Raw genomic sequence first — 17,605 nt, forward strand, 5'->3', positions numbered from 1 at the left:
CGAGTCCATATGAACTGTAAGAGGTCCCTCACCGAGTTTCGTTGCTAGAAGTGAAGTTGAAGTTGGGGAACGAGCGGAAGTGCACGAAATCAACCGGGTCCAACTCGCTCGCTCGCCCATCAAAATCCGCCCGAGGTCGTCTATGACTGAGCTCTTGCTAAGAGAAGTAACTTTCGGATATGAAACAGTAGATTGGAAGTACTGGACTTGGTCTCGGTCCGGAACGTGGAGGTGACGGCTCGGAGAGAAAGACGCGTCGCTTCTTCGAGAGGGGTCTCTGGAGAGTCGTTTCAGTCATAAGATAAGGAGGTTGAGCAAGCGTGGCAAGAGGAAAGAGTAGTTAACGAACGAACAACAAAGGGAGAAATTTGAAATAGAATGAAACCGAGAGAGAGAAAGAGATCGGAAGGGCGAGAAACCACGAAAGGCGGCACGACTCAATCGATCTCAATCGCCTCCTCCCACGAGTGTCCTTTGACCGCCGTTGACTTTGAGAAAGAAGAAGAGATGGAAGAGGTTCCCCTCACTGAGGGTGCTGATCGAGATCGAGGTCCGATTGAGGAGGAAGAGGAGAAGGTTGAGGTTGAGGTTGAGGGAGTAGAGGTCAATTTCGACGCGACGAGTTTGGGACGTTTCGCGTCCGGTTCTTGCTGAGATTTGACTGATCCGAAGAAAGAGGCGACACGGGGTTGGTCCTGAGAGAGCCGAGGATGTGGAGGAAAAAGGTCAGCTCTTGGGACGGAAGAGAGTGAGAGGGGAGAAGCGAACGAGAGAGAGGAGGAAGAGAGACTCACGCAGGGACTCAAGATCAGGAACTTGAAGACGTCAACTCGCTTTCCCTTCTGGACGCACTCGTCAACCCACTGAGGATCGACGATCTGAGGTTTCCATCCCTTGTGCTTGGTGAGGAAGGAGTGGTTCTTGGACGCAGAGAGAGGTTGGTGGGCGAGGATGTGCGTGACGTGCTTGCCGGGGTACTCGCTGTAGAAGAGCGAAAACGAGGGAGAAAGCTGAGAGTCAGCATAATGAGCTACATCGGATAGCAGTGAGAAAGGGGGAACGTTGAGACCGAGGAGGAAGAAGAGAAAGAAAGGACGAACGAGACGGTGCCTCCGTGCGAGTTGACCAACGACTTGATTTCCAAGTTCGTCACCCCTACACCCAGCCACCCATCCAACCATACCCTCACACCCTTGAAGATCTCGTCCTTCTGTAATTCCACGGAAGAAGATGAAAGAAAGCTCAAATCAGCACTCGCAAATCTGAAAAGGGACGGCGGAGGAAAGCGAACGAACCTTCCCAGCAGCCTGCTCCTTCAACTTCTCCTGCCGAACTTGGAAGTACTCAGCTGCCGTTCGACTGTTGGGACCATAGGATCTTGCCTGATGACCAGTCGAGGCAGAAACGATGACGTCGATGGCGTTCTGGCCGGTTCGAGAAGTGATGGGGTTCAAGGGGTGAGAAGGGTTCGACACCTGAGGAAGACGCGAAGGAGGAAGAAGGACCGTGGATCAGCAAATCTTCTCAGCGACCTGGATGAGAAGGATTTCCACTCACGAGTCTACAAAGAGCTTTCTCCCTGGAAGGAGCCTCGTCCTTGGGCTTCCACTCCCTGCGAGAGGAAGGGCTCGTCTTGAGCTCGTTCGTCCCGTCGGCTGAGCTCGCCTTGAACCTGTTTCCATCGAAAGCCACCCAGAGAGTCAGCTCTGTCTCGTCGGAGAATTAGGCATAGATTTATACACTTACGGAGAAGGCTGAAGAGTCGCAGTAGAGCTGGTTGCGGCGGTGGATTGAGCTTTGGAAGGAGGAGGAGGAGGAGGAGAGGAAGAGGGTTGGGTGAAGGTCGCTTCGTCCTGGTCGAAGGGATTTGAGCGTTTCTTGGTGAAAGTAGAGGATGGGATGCTGGAGGAAGTGGAGGCTGGGAGTTTGGATGATGACTCCTTGGCGTTGGGAGGTCGAGGATTGCTCATGGCGATGGATCTAGGAGGAAGGAGGAGGGAGGAACGGGAGGGAAGGGAGGGGTGGATTTGGAGCTGAGGTCAACAAAGGAAGGGGAGGGTTATGTAGCTTCATCGAGAAGGATTGTATGCGTATGCACGGATGAGAGAAAGGAACGTACTCTCTACGCGCTGATGGGCGACATGCGTCGACGCGAGGTCTATCCGAGGACAAAGTGAAGGAAAGAGGGAACGGAAGGAGGAGTTGGTTGGCGAGTGAGCTCGAACGAGGAGGGGGTCGATTGTTGAGCGAGTCTCTAGACGCGTTGCAATTTTGCCTCTAGAGATGTTCGAATCTCAAATCGGCTTCTTTCTACTGGTCCTCTCTTTCATACGACGTTTCAGTCTTGGACGTTTTTTTTCTCTCTCTCCCAGTCCAACTTAGCCCTCGCTCGAACTGCTCTTCTTCTCGACTCGATTCCCGCCTGCCTCCTTCTTTCCGAAATCCCAGGTCGGGTTGCAGTAGACGATAGATAGTAAGCGAGCGCTTCAACCTAAAAAAATCAACGTCTACTATCAGAAAGAACGGCACCAAGTAGCTAGGTAACGACAAGCGACGCGCTTGAAGTAGTCTTTGCGAACGACGAGCTGAAGAAGACACCGACGCAGCGTACTGAAGGCACAAGACGAGAGGGTAAGGGGAAAGGTTAGCAAAGCAACTAGGTCGAGCAAGCGGCAGCCATCGAGCGGTGAAGAACGAGAAGGAAGAAGTGAACTCACGCGTACTCTCTTGATCCCTCCCTCCCCAACTCCACCGCCTCCCTTCTAATCCTTCTTCCCATGGATATCCAGCGCACCACCGTCTCTAGCCATGTAGTATATAAACGGGAAGCACGCCATCGACACTCCGTACACCAAGTAGGTGAACCTCATGTAGGAGTCGTCGCCGGGCTCTCCGATTGATCCAGAGATGTAGGCGACCCAGCAGAAGACGAAGGGGAAGTTTATGATAAGATGGGGCCACCAGAAGGGAAGGAAGGATTCCTGCTTGCTGAGAGGGTGAGAATCCGAGGGAAGACCCAACGACGACCATTCCCAGCGACCAGCCGAAGTGGGTTGAGCTTCAGCTGAGGAGGAGGGAGCTGCGAGGGAACGGAGGGAGGGAGAGGTAGCGATCCATCGGAATCCTGGGGAGGAGTTGTAGTAGTAGGAGGTGGTGGGGAACTTGACGAGGAGGTGGACGAGGATGCTGAGGAAGAAAAGAGAGAAAAGAGGAGAAGGAAGTGAGCTCGAGTTCGCAAAAAGGCTATTCTTGGACACCTTCTGCAAAGGGGACAAGACTCACTACCACACAAGCACGGGAAGTGGCTTCAGAGTCGTCTGAGTCCTTCCAGGTAATGAAATCCAGAACTCGCGGCCTGGCGTGAGGACGGAGAGGTGTTCGACGTAGTCGAGGAGGGTCCAAGGGAGGAGGACCGTGAGGAGGGAGGGGAAGATGATAGCCATATGCCGGCTTAGCTTGAAAGGTGGATGAATGGTTGATGAGGAAGTCGAGAGTATCGATGGGATAGACAGCTTCTCGGACATCTTGTGGAAGAGGAAGGATGCAGTAGGAGGGAAGAGGGAGACGTCGAAGCATCGACAGGTCTCGAACAGCGCAGCGTTTCCCCAGCTGCCTCGATGAATATCTAAGATAAACGAGGCAGGAACAAAGAGAAGAGCCATGGCATACCTATATATCAACGAGTTTGATCACTCGACGAACATTCCTCCCTCCTCGACCTCCTTGTTTCGACCCATCTTCTCGACTGGGTCGGCCGTCTGCGATCGAGCCTGCTCCCCTCCTGGGACTGGAGCGTTCGTCGCTGTAGGTTCTGCTCGAGGAGGATCAGGAGAGTGATCCGTCTTGGGATGGGTCTTCTGAGCTTCGGGAGGAGTGTAGTCGTTGCTGGAGGGAGCAGGGGAGGGATCCGATTTCGGGAAGACCTGTCGAGGAGAAACGACGTTAGATCGTTCGTTTTCTGCAAGAAAAGCCGAGCTACGCCGACGAGGGGGAAAGCCAACTCACTCCTCCTGGGTTCTCAGGTGTTGGTTCAGGTCCAGTAACACCCTGGTCTTGTTGAGAGCCAGGGAAAGCCGCCTCCGGTCCTCCGAGCGATCCTCCTTGAGACCTGCAAGAACGAGAAGGAAATGAGCTTGATTGTCCAGGTTTTGGATCCAGAGTGGAGAAGGGTGTCCTACTTACATGTTGTTGAGCTTTATAGAAGTGGGTAAGGCAGGAAGGAAGGAGGGGTGAGAGTTGGGAGGAGAGAGGGAGGCAGGCAGCGGTGACGCGTTGGGAAACCCCTCCTGCCTAGAAGGGAAAGGTCTCACCTCGATATCTTCTTCAGAGCTTCAGTACATGACGCGAACCTAGTTCAGCTTCTCCTCCAAGCTCCCAGACGAAAATCCAGTTGAATCGCTCTCGTTAGACCTTGACGACGGAACGAGCTCGACGCTTCCCTTCTCGCCTCCTCTAGTCCGTGAGCCCAACGGCCATCTCCTCATCCCTCAGGCCTTCACCAAACCTTCCCTCCCCGTTTCCCTCGCATGCTTCTTCCCCTCCGCCGTCTCCCCCCAGGAGGCCTCTTTCGGTCCTCTTCGTTCGCCCGCCGATCGCTTCACTCCTCTCCCTCAGCCTTCTTCCCTCCTCGAGTCGCCTCCCTGGCGCCTCCGAATTCCGACATCTCAAAGATCCGAAATCTAGGAATCTTTGCTCATATCGACTCAGGGAAGACGACTTTGGTGAGTCCTTGTCGTGATCTTGAAGGTGGAGAGGTAATCAAGAGGAAGAAGGAAGGAAGAGCGAGCTGACCTCTTTTCGTTCCTTCCTGCCTTCTCTTTTCTCTCAGACTGAGAGCATTCTCGTTCACTCTGGATAGTGAGTGCTCTGCCCACTGGTCCAGATGACTCGCTAGCTCGATGGATTGGCACTAGCAGCCTCTAGTACGCTGGAAAAGGACGAAAAAGCTGGGAGGGAAGGAGAAGGAGAAAAGTCCGAGCTCAACAATCCGAGCTCACCAAACTGACTCTTCACTTTCCCTCCCTTCTTCTAGCATCCCACATCCTGGAACGGTAGATCTTGGGACCACATCAACCGACTTCCTTCCCGCCGAACGAGAACGAGGAATCACTATTCAATCTGCATCGAGTTCGTCTCCACTTCCGCGTCCTTCCCTTCGTTGAGCTTTCAACGAAGCTGACCTCTTCCCTCTCTTCTTCAGTACCTGTTCAGTGGTCGGATCACACCATCAACGTCGTCGATACCCCTGGGCATGTGGATTTCACGATGGAAGTGGAGCGAGCAGCTCGAGTCGTTGATGGAGCTATCGTGGTGATGGACGGAGTCGAAGGAGTCGAAGGTCAGACTGAAGGAGTTTGGAAGCAGCTTACAAGGTCAGTCCTGCTTCTTCCTCCTCAAAGACGAGAGGCTGACACTGAGACGCGACGGTGCAGATACGACGTAACTCCTCGGATCCTCTTCGTCAACAAACTCGATCGACCAGGAGCCAACCTCCCTCACTCCCTCCTCTCAACCCTCAACCGACTTCACCCTCTTCCTCTCCTCCTCGCTCTTCCTATCACTTCGTTCGACGTAGCCAACGGAAAGTCAGGGGACCCAGGAGTCGTCGGACTAGTCGATATCGTTGGCGGGAAGGTCTGGAAATGGGTTGGGAAGCGAGGGGAGGAGATCAAGACGGAAGGACGCGTGTTCGACGAGTTCGCTGAAGAGGGAGAGACTTTCCCCTGGGAGGAGGACGAACAGTCTGGGAAGAAGAGCGCCAACACCAACTCGGAACCACTCCTACCCTTCGACCATCCCGTTCGACAAGAAGCCATCCTCGCTCGAACAGCTCTCATCGAAACCCTCTCGACGCACCATCTGCCTCTCCTCGAAGAGTTCTTCGACCTTCCCTCTCCCAAATCCAACATCCCTTCCCATCTCCTCCTCCCTCCAGCATCCCTTCGATCAGCCATTCGAGCCCTCACTCTCAGCGGAGAAGCTCTCCCTGTCCTTTGCGGTTCAGCCTTCAAGGGAATCGGAGTCGAGGTTCTACTCGACGGAGTTCTCGACTACCTTCCTGGACCTGGAGAGGTTGGACCTGCGATCGTCGTCGGTGGAATGATAGAAGAGGAGGTGGAAGGCGGAGAAGAAGGATCGAGTGGGAAGAAAGGGAAGGGCAAGAAGAAGGCTGGAGGTTGGAAGGGGAAGGTCAAGGGAAGCAAGGGAGCTTTGGTTGCTGCTGGAGAGAAGGAGATGACGGTGGAAGTTTCGGATCCCAGGGTGGTGGCATTGGCTTTCAAGGTGGTCTGGGATGATCAGAGAGGCTGGATGACTTTCGTTCGAGTCTACTCAGGTCAGTTTCGACGCTTCCATCAAGCTTCCCTTCTCGTCGCGTCGTCTCGCTTTCCCCGTTAACCACGTTCTTTCTCTCCCTCCTCAGGCAACCTCACCAAGTCAGCTCTCTTCAACACCAGCGTATCGGAGCCCGAACGACCTTCCAAAATCCTCCTCCTCTACGCCTCCACTCCCATCGAAGTCAACTTCCTCCCTCCAGGTTCCATCGGAGTCATCCTCGGTCTCAAGCACACTCGAACGGGAGATACCCTCCTCGACGGATCGGATCCTCGTCGACTCGCTCCTTCACCAACGCGTCTTCGAGGAGTCGAGGTCCCCAACGCCGTCTGCTCGGTCGCCATCCAGATGAGCGGGAAGGAGGAGGAGAAGGTCGTCGGAGACGCTCTGGATCGACTCGTTCGTCAGGATCCCTCGCTTCGACTGGAATGGCCAAAGATGGACGAGAACGGACAACTCGAGGATCCTGAAGCTCAGACGCTCCTTCACGGAATGGGACCTCTTCATCTGGAGATCTCGCTGAGGAGGTTGGAGGACGAGCAAGGAGTGAAGGCGAGGGCGGGAGCGATGCGAGTTTCGATGAGGGAGAGTGTGAGAGAGGGAGGAGGACCTACGGAGCTCGTCGAAACGTGGGAGGGAGCGGTGGTAGGGGTACAGGGGAACTCCGAGGCAACGGTGAAGCTGGAGATCGAGCGGTTGACGGACGCTGAGCTCGCAGAGTTGAGGGAGAACGGGGAGGGGGAGAACTTGGCGGATTGGGCAGGGAACGACGTGACGATAGACATCCCGACGGACAGTCCTCTCGCCGCGTTGGAATCCTCCATCTCTTCCTCCCTTCTCTCGGCCATCACCAGAGGAGGACCGTTGATGTCTCTTCCTCTCTCCCACCTCCGAGTCCATCTCACTCCTTGCCTCGACGCGTCAGGTGAAACCGAACTACCTCCCTCTTCCATCCCCACTTCCTCCAAATCACCCTCTTCGAAACAAACCTCTCCCAAGTCATCCTCGTCCAAAACAACCAAATCGTCCGCTCCTCCTCCAACCTCCACTCCTCCACCAGCAGCCTTCGCTCGCGCCATCCACTCAGCTCTTCGCAAAGCCATCCAACTCGCTCATCCTACCATCCTCGAACCTCTCGTCGAAACCAAGATCTGGGGAGTCTCTCAAGCGGACGTAGGGAAGGTCGTCACGGATCTCATTGGACGAGGAGGACAGGTTTCCGAACTCGGCGACGAGGACATGTCCTCCATCGGTTCCAAATCTTCCGCGGGCTCGTCGTCGTCGCTGGAAGAGGATCTTTACCTCCCACCATCCTGGATCTCCCCTTCAGCATCGTCGTCGTTGAGTTTGATGTCGGCAGAACGCGTTCAGAGGAGGACGGTGTTGGCTTCGGTTCCTTTGGCGGAGATGGGGAGCTACGCTGGGAAGCTGAGGAGTCTGAGTGGAGGTGGGGGTGTGTTTGAGAGCAAGGAGGGTGGGTGGGGAGATGTGGATTTGGGGACGGTGAGGAGGAGGGAAGAGAGGGATTCGAGGGAGGAGGAGTGAGTGGCGATGGGGAGAAGCGAGCAGGATCTTCGCTTTCAGTGCGATGGGAAGATCTACTGCCCTGCTGGGTTGATGTAGGGTCGTTCTTTCAGTATTTTCTTATGGAACGGAGGCGAGAGGCAATGGGGTAGCATCTCGTTCGACAACTCGACTCGACGCGTTCGTCGCTCGATCGAAACTACCATTTTTATACCTTCTTTACATAGATATCCTCCGCTATCAAAAGTGTTCGGCTTATCTAAACAGCGAGATGCTTTCCAGCAGTTCTCGCTCCTCTTGAGCCCTCTGGACGACGCAGACTTCAACGAGCTCAACTTGTTCCTCCCCGACTTCCATCTCCTCCTCCTTCCCTCCTCCACGAATCAGCCATGACTTTCCCAACTCGGTGAGTGAACATCACGAAATACTAACACCACGATTCTGGTTCGAATTGCAGCTTCAGAGAGGGATGAGAGCGACGAGCTGAAGAAAAGAAAGGAAGGAAGGACGAGCTGACGTTCTCGCTCCTCGTTCCCTTCTCAGATCCCCCTCCTCTCTCTCGACCACTCTCCCTACCATCCCGGATCTTCAGGCCTACAGGATATGGAACATGCCCCAGTATGCTTTGGTCGAGATGACTCGTCAAGGCTCAGCCCTGCCCATTCCGAATCAACTTGCAAGTCTACTCTCCGGCCTCCTCGACCCGTCCGCCCTTTATCGTGCAAGCTAACGCTCTTCCTCCTCACTTCCGACGCAGTATCACGAGCTGATCACTAAATATGGAGAGGCAAAACCAACCTTCACAGCCGTCATGATCTTCATTCAAACCGTCTTCCCTAACGAACCCAGTCCTGCTCTCGAACATGTTTGGTTGACGAAAGGGATGGAGGCGAAGAGGGAGGATATCGCTGCTTTCTGGGAGGAGGAGAGACTCCGGAACTTGGATGCGAAGCGGCAAGAGGTGGATAAGGAGGAGGAGATGGGTCCTTCAACGTGACTCTACTACATACACGCGTGGAGGAGGGAAGGGCGAGGCGAGTCGCCGACCGAGCTCACCTTTCCTTCTTTCTTCCTTCAGGCTCAGTGGTTTCAGCGACTTCAAGGATCTTCTCGGTCCGGCTCCTTCGCATAGCTCTTCCACGGATGCAGTCGTGGCTGCTACACCTCGTACGAGGGTCGAGGAATCAGCGTGAGTTCTTCAAGCCCGTTCGATCTCGCCTTCAGTCGTTCTCTTTGGAACGCGTCGACTGATCTTCCTCCTCCGTTCCTTTTTTCGTTCCTTCGAAACTATCAGCTATGAAGCTAGCTCCAACCCGATTCTAGAATTCTTCAACAAGAGATAACTCAGGTGAGTCCAGGTCGCTCGAGCCCAGTCTCGTTTCCAAGGATCACGTCGAGCTGATCACTCCTTTGTCTTCCTCGTTCTCTTTCCGTCCCTCTTCCACAACAGATCATCCCATTTACCCTCTCGTATACCTGTCGACCTAATCTGCGTGAACTACTCCTCCCTTCCTCCTCCATCATTCCCTCCCCATCTTCCTGACCACCTTCCCCTCTTGTCTCGTCCATCCCTCCCACCCAGATACTCTCTCTTGCCCCACCTCTCCTCGATATCCATGCCCCCTTTTCTCCTTCAATTTAACTAAGCGTCCCGTTCAATTGGAGTTTGAAGTATGTAGCTCAGTCGGGGAGAGAGAGAGCGGGAAGGGAGGAAAGGAAAAGGGAAGCGAACGGGTCCGAGAGATTGGCGCACGATCGATCTTTCTTGATGATCTTTCTTCCTTCTTCTTTGCTGGTTCAACAACTCCATTCGCTAGCGCTTCTACAAGAACGAGATGATTTTTTTTTCGATCCGATTTGAGTCCGCGCTTGGCTGCTCCGCGCCTGGCTGTCTTGCTCGTTTGCGACCTCCAACTCCCTCCCTCCTCCTTCCCCTTCCTTTCTCTTTCTTTTGACACAGAGCGAGCCACGATCTATAGAAATCTTTCCAAAGGGTGAGCTTCCATTCTCCATCTACTCCGCACCTTTGCTTTCCCTGACCGCTCGCTCCTCTTTGTTCTTTTACAGTTGAATGATCGCTTGTTCTCCTTCTTTGAACGACGAGGGAAGGGTGAATCGACCTCCTCCTCCCTCCCCTTCCTCCCCTCCTCCTCCAACCACCACCACCAGCACCCTCCAACTTGATCACCCCACTTCTTCTTCTTCTTCTTCTTCTTCTCCCGATCGACCTCTCCGCCCGTTACCTTCTCGGTTCGGATCCCCTGCGTCGAATCCTACGACGAGTCCTTCTTCAAGGATGGCCACGCTCTCGCTCGGTCCTTCCAACCTCGATGGAACGAGTTCGAATCTGTTTGGATCCTCCAGCGGAGGATATATAGATCTCAGGATGGGAGAGTTCGAGGGAACAACGAGATATGACGGGCATGACGAGGAAGGGTTCGAAGGCGAGATGGGAACAGGAGGAGGAGGAGGAGGAGAAGCTTGGGATGATGGGTGAGTCGACTTCTTTCTCTCTTCCCTCTCTCGGTTCGACTCGAAGGAGCTTGGACTGGGTGCATATATATACTTTTCTCTCGTCTCTTTGGGGCAGAGAGATCTATAGTGCCTTCTGCTCTAAGGGGAAGGAGGGCTTCGACGTGGCAATCCCTCCTCCCTTCCGGATGCTGACTCCACCTCTTTGCTCCTTCTTCCCATCTTTCCCTTTCAAATTTGTTGCGACAACAGCTTCCACCCTACTACGACAAGTCTTCCAAAGAAGTAAGATCCTCCCACCATCTTTCAAACCTCCCTCGACCCTTCTCCCTCTGGCCATCTCCTCCGACGACCGAGCTCTCTCGAAGCTGACCCCTGAAACCTCCTTTCTTCCCCTGCTCCTCCCTCCCTCCCTCGCAGACGAAAGATTCCCACGCACCCGAACCCTTCACCTCACTCTCCTCCTCCACCTTGCAGCAACAAAGCTTCCAACTCTTCTCACTCTTCCAACCACCACCAACCTCCTCCAACTGCCTCCTCCTCTGAACACTTCAGCACCTTCCCTCACCTCCCTCGAGGCTACACCTCTCGACCCTTCACCGCTCTCCCTCAGCCGACTTCTCTGCCCTTCGCTCGATCCAGTCCAGCCTGTCGAGCTTTCCTCTGGTCCAAAGCAGTCTGGTCAGAACGGAAGCGAATGCTCTCCTCTCGACTCATGGTCGAAGCCGACGGAGGAGAAGGATGGCTCGCTCCCGACGAGGACAAGGCCGTAGAGTTTGGCGGCAGCGTTTGGGGCAAAGGCTGGGAAGGTGGCGGAGAAGCGAATGGTGGTGAAGGAGACTCGTTTGCTTGGGGGAGGAGGAGGAAGAAGCTCGCGAAGGGAGGAGGACCGAGGGAAGGCGTCGGAGCCATGAAGGGAGTGAGGGAGATGGTCACCAAGGACGGGTTGAGTGTGACGGCGGTGGTGAGAGAGGAGATGCAGTGGTTCGGTGGGAAGAAGGGGAAACCTAGTGTCGAGTTGCAGGAGAAACGGTTCACGTTTGAGTCCGACAGTCCAGGTCAGTCGTCGTCGAGAGGTCCGAGCTCGTCGCCCTTTGTTTTTCTTGGAGCTGACGGATCTTCTCTCTCTCTCTCTTTCTTCTAGCCCTCGCCTTCCAACAACACATCCAGGAAGTCCTTCAATCCCTACGAGATCGTCTCCACCTCTACACGACCAACTACAAATCCGTCGCTCCCGCCGTCGGAGACGACTCGGAATCCACCTCTTCTTCCCCTCCTCCTCGCTCGAACGCAAGGAAAACCCTCCCTCCTACGACCAAGCATCATCCGGACACCTACATCAACGTCGGAACTCAGACGACGGACGAACCTCCTCGAGCGGACGATCCTGGAGCTGGGAAGGTCGTGACCTCGAGGCCTCTCGTCGCTGGGACGACTCCCAAACAGCCGTCGACGTCGACGTCCAAGACGAGGACGGGTTCCTCTTTGACGACGACGACGAGGAAGGATAGCGTTGGAGCTGGAACGAACTCTACCCCGACGCCCGCTCCTCTCCCTCCGACGAAACCGAAGAGGGACGATGTCGTCGAGTCGATTGAACCTCCTTGGGAGGAAGGAGACGGTACTGCTGGAGGAGGAACGACGCACAAGAAGAAGACGGGGAAGAAGAAGAGGAGTGCTCTCGCCAACGCTGCGAACCCTCATCACATGAAGAACTGTGAGTCGTTTCCTCTCTTTGTCGTTCTTGTCGTTCTTCTCGTCTCCCATCTTCCCGAGGCTCTTTGTTCGTTGAACTGACTCCCCTGTCGTCTTTTTCCTTCCTCCTCCCTCCAGACGTCCCAACCCGTCTCCTCTCCGAACAACCCCCAGCGCCAACCAACCCGGCCTCCCTCCTCGCCAACCTGCTCTTCCCTCCTCCGACCCGCTTCCTCTCCGCTCAACCCTCCCGCTACCGCTCTTCCACCAACCCAAGCCTGCCACCGAACCCGGACGACCCTCCTTCGGAAGAGTACATCTGCGTCTTCTGCGACTACGAGCTGTTCTACGGGACGAGCGCGGAGAAGAGAAAGGTCGTGGAGAAGAGGAAGAAGATGCTTGCTAGGAGGAGGAGAGCGAAGGAACGGGCGAGTGGGGTGGCGAACGGGACGGGGAAGGGGAGCAAGAGTTCTGGTGGGAGGAAGGGAGGAGGGAAGAAAGGAGGGAGTTCGAGGTCGAAGGGTGCGGGAGGAGGGGAGGAAGAGCCGTTGTACGACGACGAGGGAGGGCAGGAGGAGAAGAGACCCGAGGGCAACTCGATGGGTCTGGAAGAGGACAACGAAGGGGAGGAGGAGTGGGATTGCGATGAGGACGAGAACGGCAAGTGTCGGTGAGTTTTCGGGTCTCTTCCTTCTTCTTTCTCGTTCGAGAGCCTTTTTGTGTTACGAGGGCTGACTCCCTCGTCGTTTCGTGTTTTGTTTTTCCGACCCGCTAAAGTAGCCGCTGCTCTGAACGACGAGATCACGAGAGGAAGAACAAGCGCGGGAAGAGGAAGAAGGGGAAGATCCGAGGGGAAGGGTACGAGAACTTGGTGGAGGCGGGGACGCAGACGAGCGCTTGATGGGGAGGTCGACGACGCGTTTCCTTTGTTTGCCTTCGTTTCTCCCTTTCTCTTTTGCTCTTTCTCGGTTCTCGTAGTTTCGTGGTTCATTTCTCGTTTCTCGTTTCTTTCTCTCTCTCTCTTTCCCTTTCTTCCTTCTCTTCTCTAGACTAGTTCTTTCTTCCCTCGCTCGCTCCTTCTCGTTTTCGTTTTCGTTTTCGTTTTCGTTTTCGTTTCCTTCTCTTGTTTCTGCTTCCTTGCTTACTTTTTCTTTCTTTCTCTCTCTCTCTCCCTCCCCCGCTCGTCTACCTACTTTCCCTCTTTCGCTTCTCGTCTCCCTCTCACCCCCATCCCCCTCCCTCGAAACGACTCACCTCCCTCCCCATCTCTCATGGTTACCTTACCCACGTCCTCAACCCACTAGCATCTTCCTCGCAATCAACATCCACGTTCGTTAGCATAGCCATCCTGCATGAAGATTCTCTGCCAACAAGAAGGAAGAAAGGGAAAAGCGGAGACCAAAATGCAGCGAATCTCTCAGCCACCTCTGCCGAGTCTTTCCCCCTCCAGCCTGGAAGAGACTCTCTATTTCAGTTCGCTTCGAAGCTTTCAGTAGATATCTACCCCAGGCGGAAACTCAAAGAGAGACGTCCGAGCGAGGTTGACGATCGTGAGACCGACGCGCTGTTCTGCTCCAGTATCTAGTCCTTCGTTCAATCGATCACCAAGGACTGCGAGAAAAAAAAAGCGAAGCAAAAAATCAAAGCCTCCAACCCAACACTCTTCCCAACCTCTTCTCCAACCCTTCCTCCAGCCTCTCCCTTTCAACCACTCTCATCTTCCCGCTTTTCTTCCCTCCTTCCAATCCAAGAACCCTCCCTCTCTCCATTCTCGAACTGAACAGTCTCTCCGATGCGAGATGGGCTCTCGCACAGGACCTCGAGGAGAAGGCGGAGGGTGGGAGGTGAGCGGTAGAGGGCACGGGTGCGAGGCTTGAGGAGGGAGACTCGGCCGAGGAGGGTTGATCGGTGGGACTCGAGGTTGACCCTAGAGCGAGGTCTTGAGCGAGGAAGTTGGGTCGATGCGCTTCCGAGTCTGTTGAACGAGAGACGCGTCGACGTTGAGCCTTCGGTTTGTCCGCGGACGAGTGGAAGAGAGAACGAACCTGCTGGAGCTTTTTTGGAAGAGGAAGATCTCACAAGACTAGGCTGCTGATCCTGACCCTGACCGAGGGAAGCCTTCTTCTGAGCCAGAGCTACGAAAGGAAGGAAGATGATCGATCAGTCCACGCGTCGTTTCCGAGTCTCTCCTCCTCATCGCATCAAGACTCACCCTGCCTAATCTCCAAGGGATCCTTCTCCACCACCTTGCCCTTATCCCACTTCAATACTGAAATCGACACCTCTGTTCTCGCCTCTTGCTCCTGCGTCGTCTTCGTCCGAAACAGATCCAGCTGCTCCTCCTCCCTCACTCCCACCGCTCCTTCCTGCTCCACCTTCGTCTTCCCTCCGCCCGAGAAGTAGAAATCGTACTTCTTCTCCTTCGCTTCCTCGTACGCAAGCTCGAGTTCGTGCTCCACTTCGGCTTCTTCCTCTAGGGCTTCGTCGAAGGCGAGGCTCGACTGTTGTTCTTGTTGCTGCTGTTGTTCTTGTTGGAGAAGAAGGAGAGCTCGATGATGAGGTCTCGTAGGAATAGGATGACGGAGAGCTGCTGCTGAGAGGGGAGAGGAAGAGGAGTGGACGATGCTGCTGGGAGGAGGAGGAGGAGGTGTATGCGTCGAGGACGAGGAGATGGGAGCCAGTGGATGGCCGATCAGAGAAGAAGGAGAGCTGCTGAGTTGGAGGAGAGGAGACGAAGGAGGAGCTGATTGGAGGTTGTATTGAGCTTGATGAGGAACTGCGTTGGGATGGTGATGGTGCTGGTGAGGGAGGAGAGGATGGATGGGTGGATGGAGGAGGAAGGGGTTTCTGTGGGAGGTGAGGTCGAGGTGGAATGTGAGAGAGAGAGAGGTCAAGGAATGGGTGATAAGGCCGTTAGCGAGTTCGTTTTTTTTCACGAGAGATCGAAAAAGAGTGTGATGGTGAGACTGGTTGAGGTGAAAGGGAAAATCTTCGTCTGGAGAGTCGAAGGACGCGTCGAGCTTCGAACGATCGACCATCTCGGTTCCTCCCTTCTTCCGTCGAGGGCGAGAGGCCTTGCTCTTACCTCATATCGCCCTTATCCTGATTCCTGTACCATCTCTGTCTGTGGGTGCTCATGTCGATTGTCGAGGTTCTTTGAGTTTTGTTGCAGAGTTGAGAGTTGATGGCCGTTTGGGATGAAACAAAGCGAATGATTGCCTCCCTGTCTCGACCTGCTCGTGTCTCTCCTTCCTCTCCAACGCTCAGCATCCCCCTTCTCGACTTTCTCTTCTTCTCTTCCTCCCGACAACTCCCTAAGGGAGCTTCTCTCAGTTTAGACTGCTCCTTCGCTCTACTCTATATGGCCACAAGGATCCTCTCTGTTCAACGAAGCTCCAACCTTACCTCCCAACTCAACCTTCTTCCAAACCTCCCTTTCTCTACTCCTCCACCTCACCAACCGTTGCGATGCCCTCCGTTACGACTACAACCTCGTCTTCATCCTCTTCGGGCAGCAAGGACGGGCTCTCTGAACGCGAACGAGTGTTGCTCAAGAAGTTCGGAGGAGACCTCCCTCTCCCTTCGAGGCAGCAGGAGGATTCAACCAACCCGCTCAGTGGAATCAGCAACGACTGGCCAGGAGTTGTACTAGGAGGAACGAGTGGAGATCTCGATGGAGGAGTTGGAGGAGGAGTAGCTCTGGCAGTTCATCGGTCGAGCGATACGACCAACCGAGGGTCCTCTCAAGGTGGGAAGAAGAAGGAGAAGGTCGACGCTGGAATCGCTCCTTGGTTGAGTGCAGATATGGGAGGTGATTTCGGAGTGAGTACATCTTCTTATCTCGTGCTACAGATGGTCTTTGAGAAGGAGGGAGCGATCTATGCGAGCGAGCACGGAAGGGAGGGAAGGAAGGAGGCGTCGAGCTCGCATTGTTGTCCTCCCTCGACCTTCGACCTTCGATTCATCCCTTCCAACATCGCTGACTGTTCTCGATAACTCTCTGTATGCTCCTCCTATCTATCAGGCTCCGCCAGCACCCATTTCTCCAACCTCGAGACCGACAACGAAACCAACCCAACCACCTCTCAACCACTCTCCCTCAGCTCCTCATCTCTCTGGCTACTCTCCTCCCGGTGGATCGCCGTCCAACAGCAATCACAACTCCTTCAGTCGAGCTCGTCAGTGTACAGTCGCAGCCATCTCGAGTGCTCCCGACAAGAGGAGACCTGGAAGCAAGGATGGAGTCGAGAGATCAGGAGGAGGAGGTCGAGAGAAGGCTCCTGGACCTCTCGTTCCGCTGCCTGCGAACGGAGGAGAGGACAAGAGGAAGAAGAGCGGATTCCTGGGAGGTTTGGGATTGATCAAGAGGAAGGCTACCAAGTCGAAGGAAGAGAGTAAGTCCTTGGCCGAAAATGTTTGAGAAACGATGAAAGGAGAAGGAGAGAGGGTAAGCTTCGGACGCGAACGAAATATCACGAGCTGATCCCTTTCCTCATCCTCTCCAGTCCGAAGCTCGTCTCGCTCCCCATCGATAGCAGCTCCCAAACAACCCGATCCTCCACCCGCTCCTCACACTCGAGCTGGATCCTCCGGTCTCGCTCTCCCTCCTCTCCCTCACGGATCAGCTCCCTCCTCCGGCATCTTCTCCTCCTCGAAACCCTCTCGAGACGCCTCTCCCTCGGACGACCTCAAGAACTCGACCAGCTCTCGCAAGGGAAGCAAAAAGCCATCCTCCGATCGAGGGCAAGGAGGCTCGAGTCGTCAACCAGCTCACTCGGAAGGTGTCTCAGGAATGTTCGCTCTCGACCTCGATCTCGACCACATGGAGGGAATCGTCAACCCTTCCTTCGCGTCGGCGTCGCAACCTCCCACACCAGGAGGAGGTCCCATCACCGGAGGAGGACTCGGAGGAGAGCAGAACGGTCCCGCTTCAACAGGATCGTCTTCGAGCGTCGATAGCAAGAGCGGAGGAGGTTGGACGGACGGTCTTTCCCACACCACGCATTCCTCCACCTCGTCGTCCTACATCGCCTCCTCGACGCGTCGTCCAACCCACACCGATCTCTCCCCAGTCTCTCCCTTCAGCACTCGAGATCCCTTCGCTCTTCCTCCCAGCACCAACACCATCGGACCCAACCAACGAACTCCTCCCTCTCCTCATTCCAACCAAACCATCAAAGGAGCAGGTCCGATGTTCTCCTCTCAACCTCGTCGTCCCTCCCAACTTCGAAACGTCAACTCGCCCTCCGAAGAACTAGGCAACCCTTTCGACCTGAACAACCCCGTCGGCTCCTCCTCCCTCTTCAAAACCGAGTTCAGCAACCCTTTCGCAGGAGCCGCCTCCTCTTCCTCTTCGACGAACGCAGCTCGAGCAAACCACCTCTGGGAAGTCGATCCAACCACTCAACCACCCTTCGATCCAGCAGCCCTCATGGAGGACCTCTCCCCTCGATCTCAGCCTCCTCCCGTCACCGCTCCTACCATTCAACCCCTAAACGGAGCCGCCTTCAACGCCGCTTGGGTCGCTCCTGAGTCGTGGGGAGTCGAAGGAGATCAGGACGACGAGGACGAGGATTCGACG

At 55.0% G+C, this 17,605-nt stretch overlaps 9 protein-coding genes across 9 annotated transcripts; 4 read left to right on the forward strand and 5 right to left on the reverse strand.

Moving 5' to 3' along the window:
• Nucleotides 1-437: 437 nt before the first annotated feature.
• BDY24DRAFT_413381 (uncharacterized protein) lies at nucleotides 438-1,970 on the reverse strand (the record flags this gene model as incomplete). The annotated part of the gene is made up of 6 exons (XM_076643184.1): nucleotides 438-695; nucleotides 795-981; nucleotides 1,101-1,210; nucleotides 1,296-1,475; nucleotides 1,558-1,672; nucleotides 1,747-1,970. 6 exons carry the CDS (start codon nucleotides 1,968-1,970, stop codon nucleotides 438-440), a joined length of 1,074 nt encoding a protein of 357 aa, XP_076498390.1.
• A 479-nt stretch (nucleotides 1,971-2,449) lies between these two features.
• BDY24DRAFT_382289 (uncharacterized protein) lies at nucleotides 2,450-3,630 on the reverse strand. Its single transcript, XM_076639483.1, has 3 exons — nucleotides 3,283-3,630; nucleotides 2,718-3,186; nucleotides 2,450-2,610 (listed from the first exon to the last, which is right to left on the reverse strand). The coding sequence occupies exons 1-2, from the start codon at nucleotides 3,522-3,524 to the stop codon at nucleotides 2,763-2,765; spliced, it is 666 nt and encodes a 221-aa protein (XP_076498391.1). The 5' UTR covers nucleotides 3,525-3,630; the 3' UTR covers nucleotides 2,450-2,610; nucleotides 2,718-2,762.
• A 16-nt stretch (nucleotides 3,631-3,646) lies between these two features.
• Nucleotides 3,647-4,282, reverse strand: BDY24DRAFT_382290 (uncharacterized protein). The gene is made up of 3 exons (XM_076639484.1): nucleotides 4,183-4,282; nucleotides 4,006-4,108; nucleotides 3,647-3,923 (listed from the first exon to the last, which is right to left on the reverse strand). Coding segments are annotated over exons 1-3 (339 nt in total). The 5' UTR covers nucleotides 4,185-4,282; the 3' UTR covers nucleotides 3,647-3,689.
• A 47-nt stretch (nucleotides 4,283-4,329) lies between these two features.
• On the forward strand, nucleotides 4,330-8,175 carry BDY24DRAFT_271000 (P-loop containing nucleoside triphosphate hydrolase protein). The gene is made up of 6 exons (XM_076636908.1): nucleotides 4,330-4,721; nucleotides 4,829-4,857; nucleotides 5,033-5,127; nucleotides 5,201-5,372; nucleotides 5,433-6,334; nucleotides 6,422-8,175. The coding sequence occupies exons 1-6, from the start codon at nucleotides 4,527-4,529 to the stop codon at nucleotides 7,876-7,878; spliced, it is 2,850 nt and encodes a 949-aa protein (XP_076498393.1). The 5' UTR covers nucleotides 4,330-4,526; the 3' UTR covers nucleotides 7,879-8,175.
• Nucleotides 8,140-9,481, forward strand: BDY24DRAFT_382292 (uncharacterized protein). Its single transcript, XM_076639485.1, has 7 exons — nucleotides 8,140-8,263; nucleotides 8,401-8,533; nucleotides 8,615-8,850; nucleotides 8,936-9,046; nucleotides 9,152-9,205; nucleotides 9,308-9,350; nucleotides 9,440-9,481. Exons 1-5 carry the CDS (start codon nucleotides 8,247-8,249, stop codon nucleotides 9,198-9,200), a joined length of 546 nt encoding a protein of 181 aa, XP_076498394.1. The 5' UTR covers nucleotides 8,140-8,246; the 3' UTR covers nucleotides 9,201-9,205; nucleotides 9,308-9,350; nucleotides 9,440-9,481.
• A 280-nt stretch (nucleotides 9,482-9,761) lies between these two features.
• Nucleotides 9,762-10,822, forward strand: BDY24DRAFT_271260 (uncharacterized protein). The gene is made up of 3 exons (XM_076636909.1): nucleotides 9,762-9,851; nucleotides 9,925-10,350; nucleotides 10,582-10,822. Exons 2-3 carry the CDS (start codon nucleotides 9,929-9,931, stop codon nucleotides 10,616-10,618), a joined length of 459 nt encoding a protein of 152 aa, XP_076498395.1. The 5' UTR covers nucleotides 9,762-9,851; nucleotides 9,925-9,928; the 3' UTR covers nucleotides 10,619-10,822.
• A 1,201-nt stretch (nucleotides 10,823-12,023) lies between these two features.
• BDY24DRAFT_382297 (uncharacterized protein) lies at nucleotides 12,024-13,463 on the reverse strand. The gene is made up of 2 exons (XM_076639486.1): nucleotides 12,805-13,463; nucleotides 12,024-12,694 (listed from the first exon to the last, which is right to left on the reverse strand). Exons 1-2 carry the CDS (start codon nucleotides 13,013-13,015, stop codon nucleotides 12,033-12,035), a joined length of 873 nt encoding a protein of 290 aa, XP_076498396.1. The 5' UTR covers nucleotides 13,016-13,463; the 3' UTR covers nucleotides 12,024-12,032.
• Nucleotide 13,464: 1 nt separating this feature from the next.
• Nucleotides 13,465-15,283, reverse strand: BDY24DRAFT_382301 (uncharacterized protein). Its single transcript, XM_076639487.1, has 3 exons — nucleotides 14,237-15,283; nucleotides 14,070-14,159; nucleotides 13,465-13,999 (listed from the first exon to the last, which is right to left on the reverse strand). The coding sequence occupies exons 1-3, from the start codon at nucleotides 15,060-15,062 to the stop codon at nucleotides 13,665-13,667; spliced, it is 1,251 nt and encodes a 416-aa protein (XP_076498397.1). The 5' UTR covers nucleotides 15,063-15,283; the 3' UTR covers nucleotides 13,465-13,664.
• Nucleotides 15,284-16,488, forward strand: BDY24DRAFT_382302 (uncharacterized protein). The gene is made up of 2 exons (XM_076639488.1): nucleotides 15,284-15,846; nucleotides 16,049-16,488. The coding sequence occupies exons 1-2, from the start codon at nucleotides 15,493-15,495 to the stop codon at nucleotides 16,442-16,444; spliced, it is 750 nt and encodes a 249-aa protein (XP_076498398.1). The 5' UTR covers nucleotides 15,284-15,492; the 3' UTR covers nucleotides 16,445-16,488.
• The last annotated feature ends 1,117 nt before the right edge of the window (nucleotides 16,489-17,605 follow it).

The sequence above is a fragment of the Mrakia frigida genome (genome assembly GCF_051309035.1).
Source record: "Mrakia frigida strain ATCC 22029 unplaced genomic scaffold BDY24scaffold_8, whole genome shotgun sequence".
NCBI classification, from domain to species: Eukaryota; Fungi; Basidiomycota; class Tremellomycetes; order Cystofilobasidiales; family Mrakiaceae; genus Mrakia; species Mrakia frigida.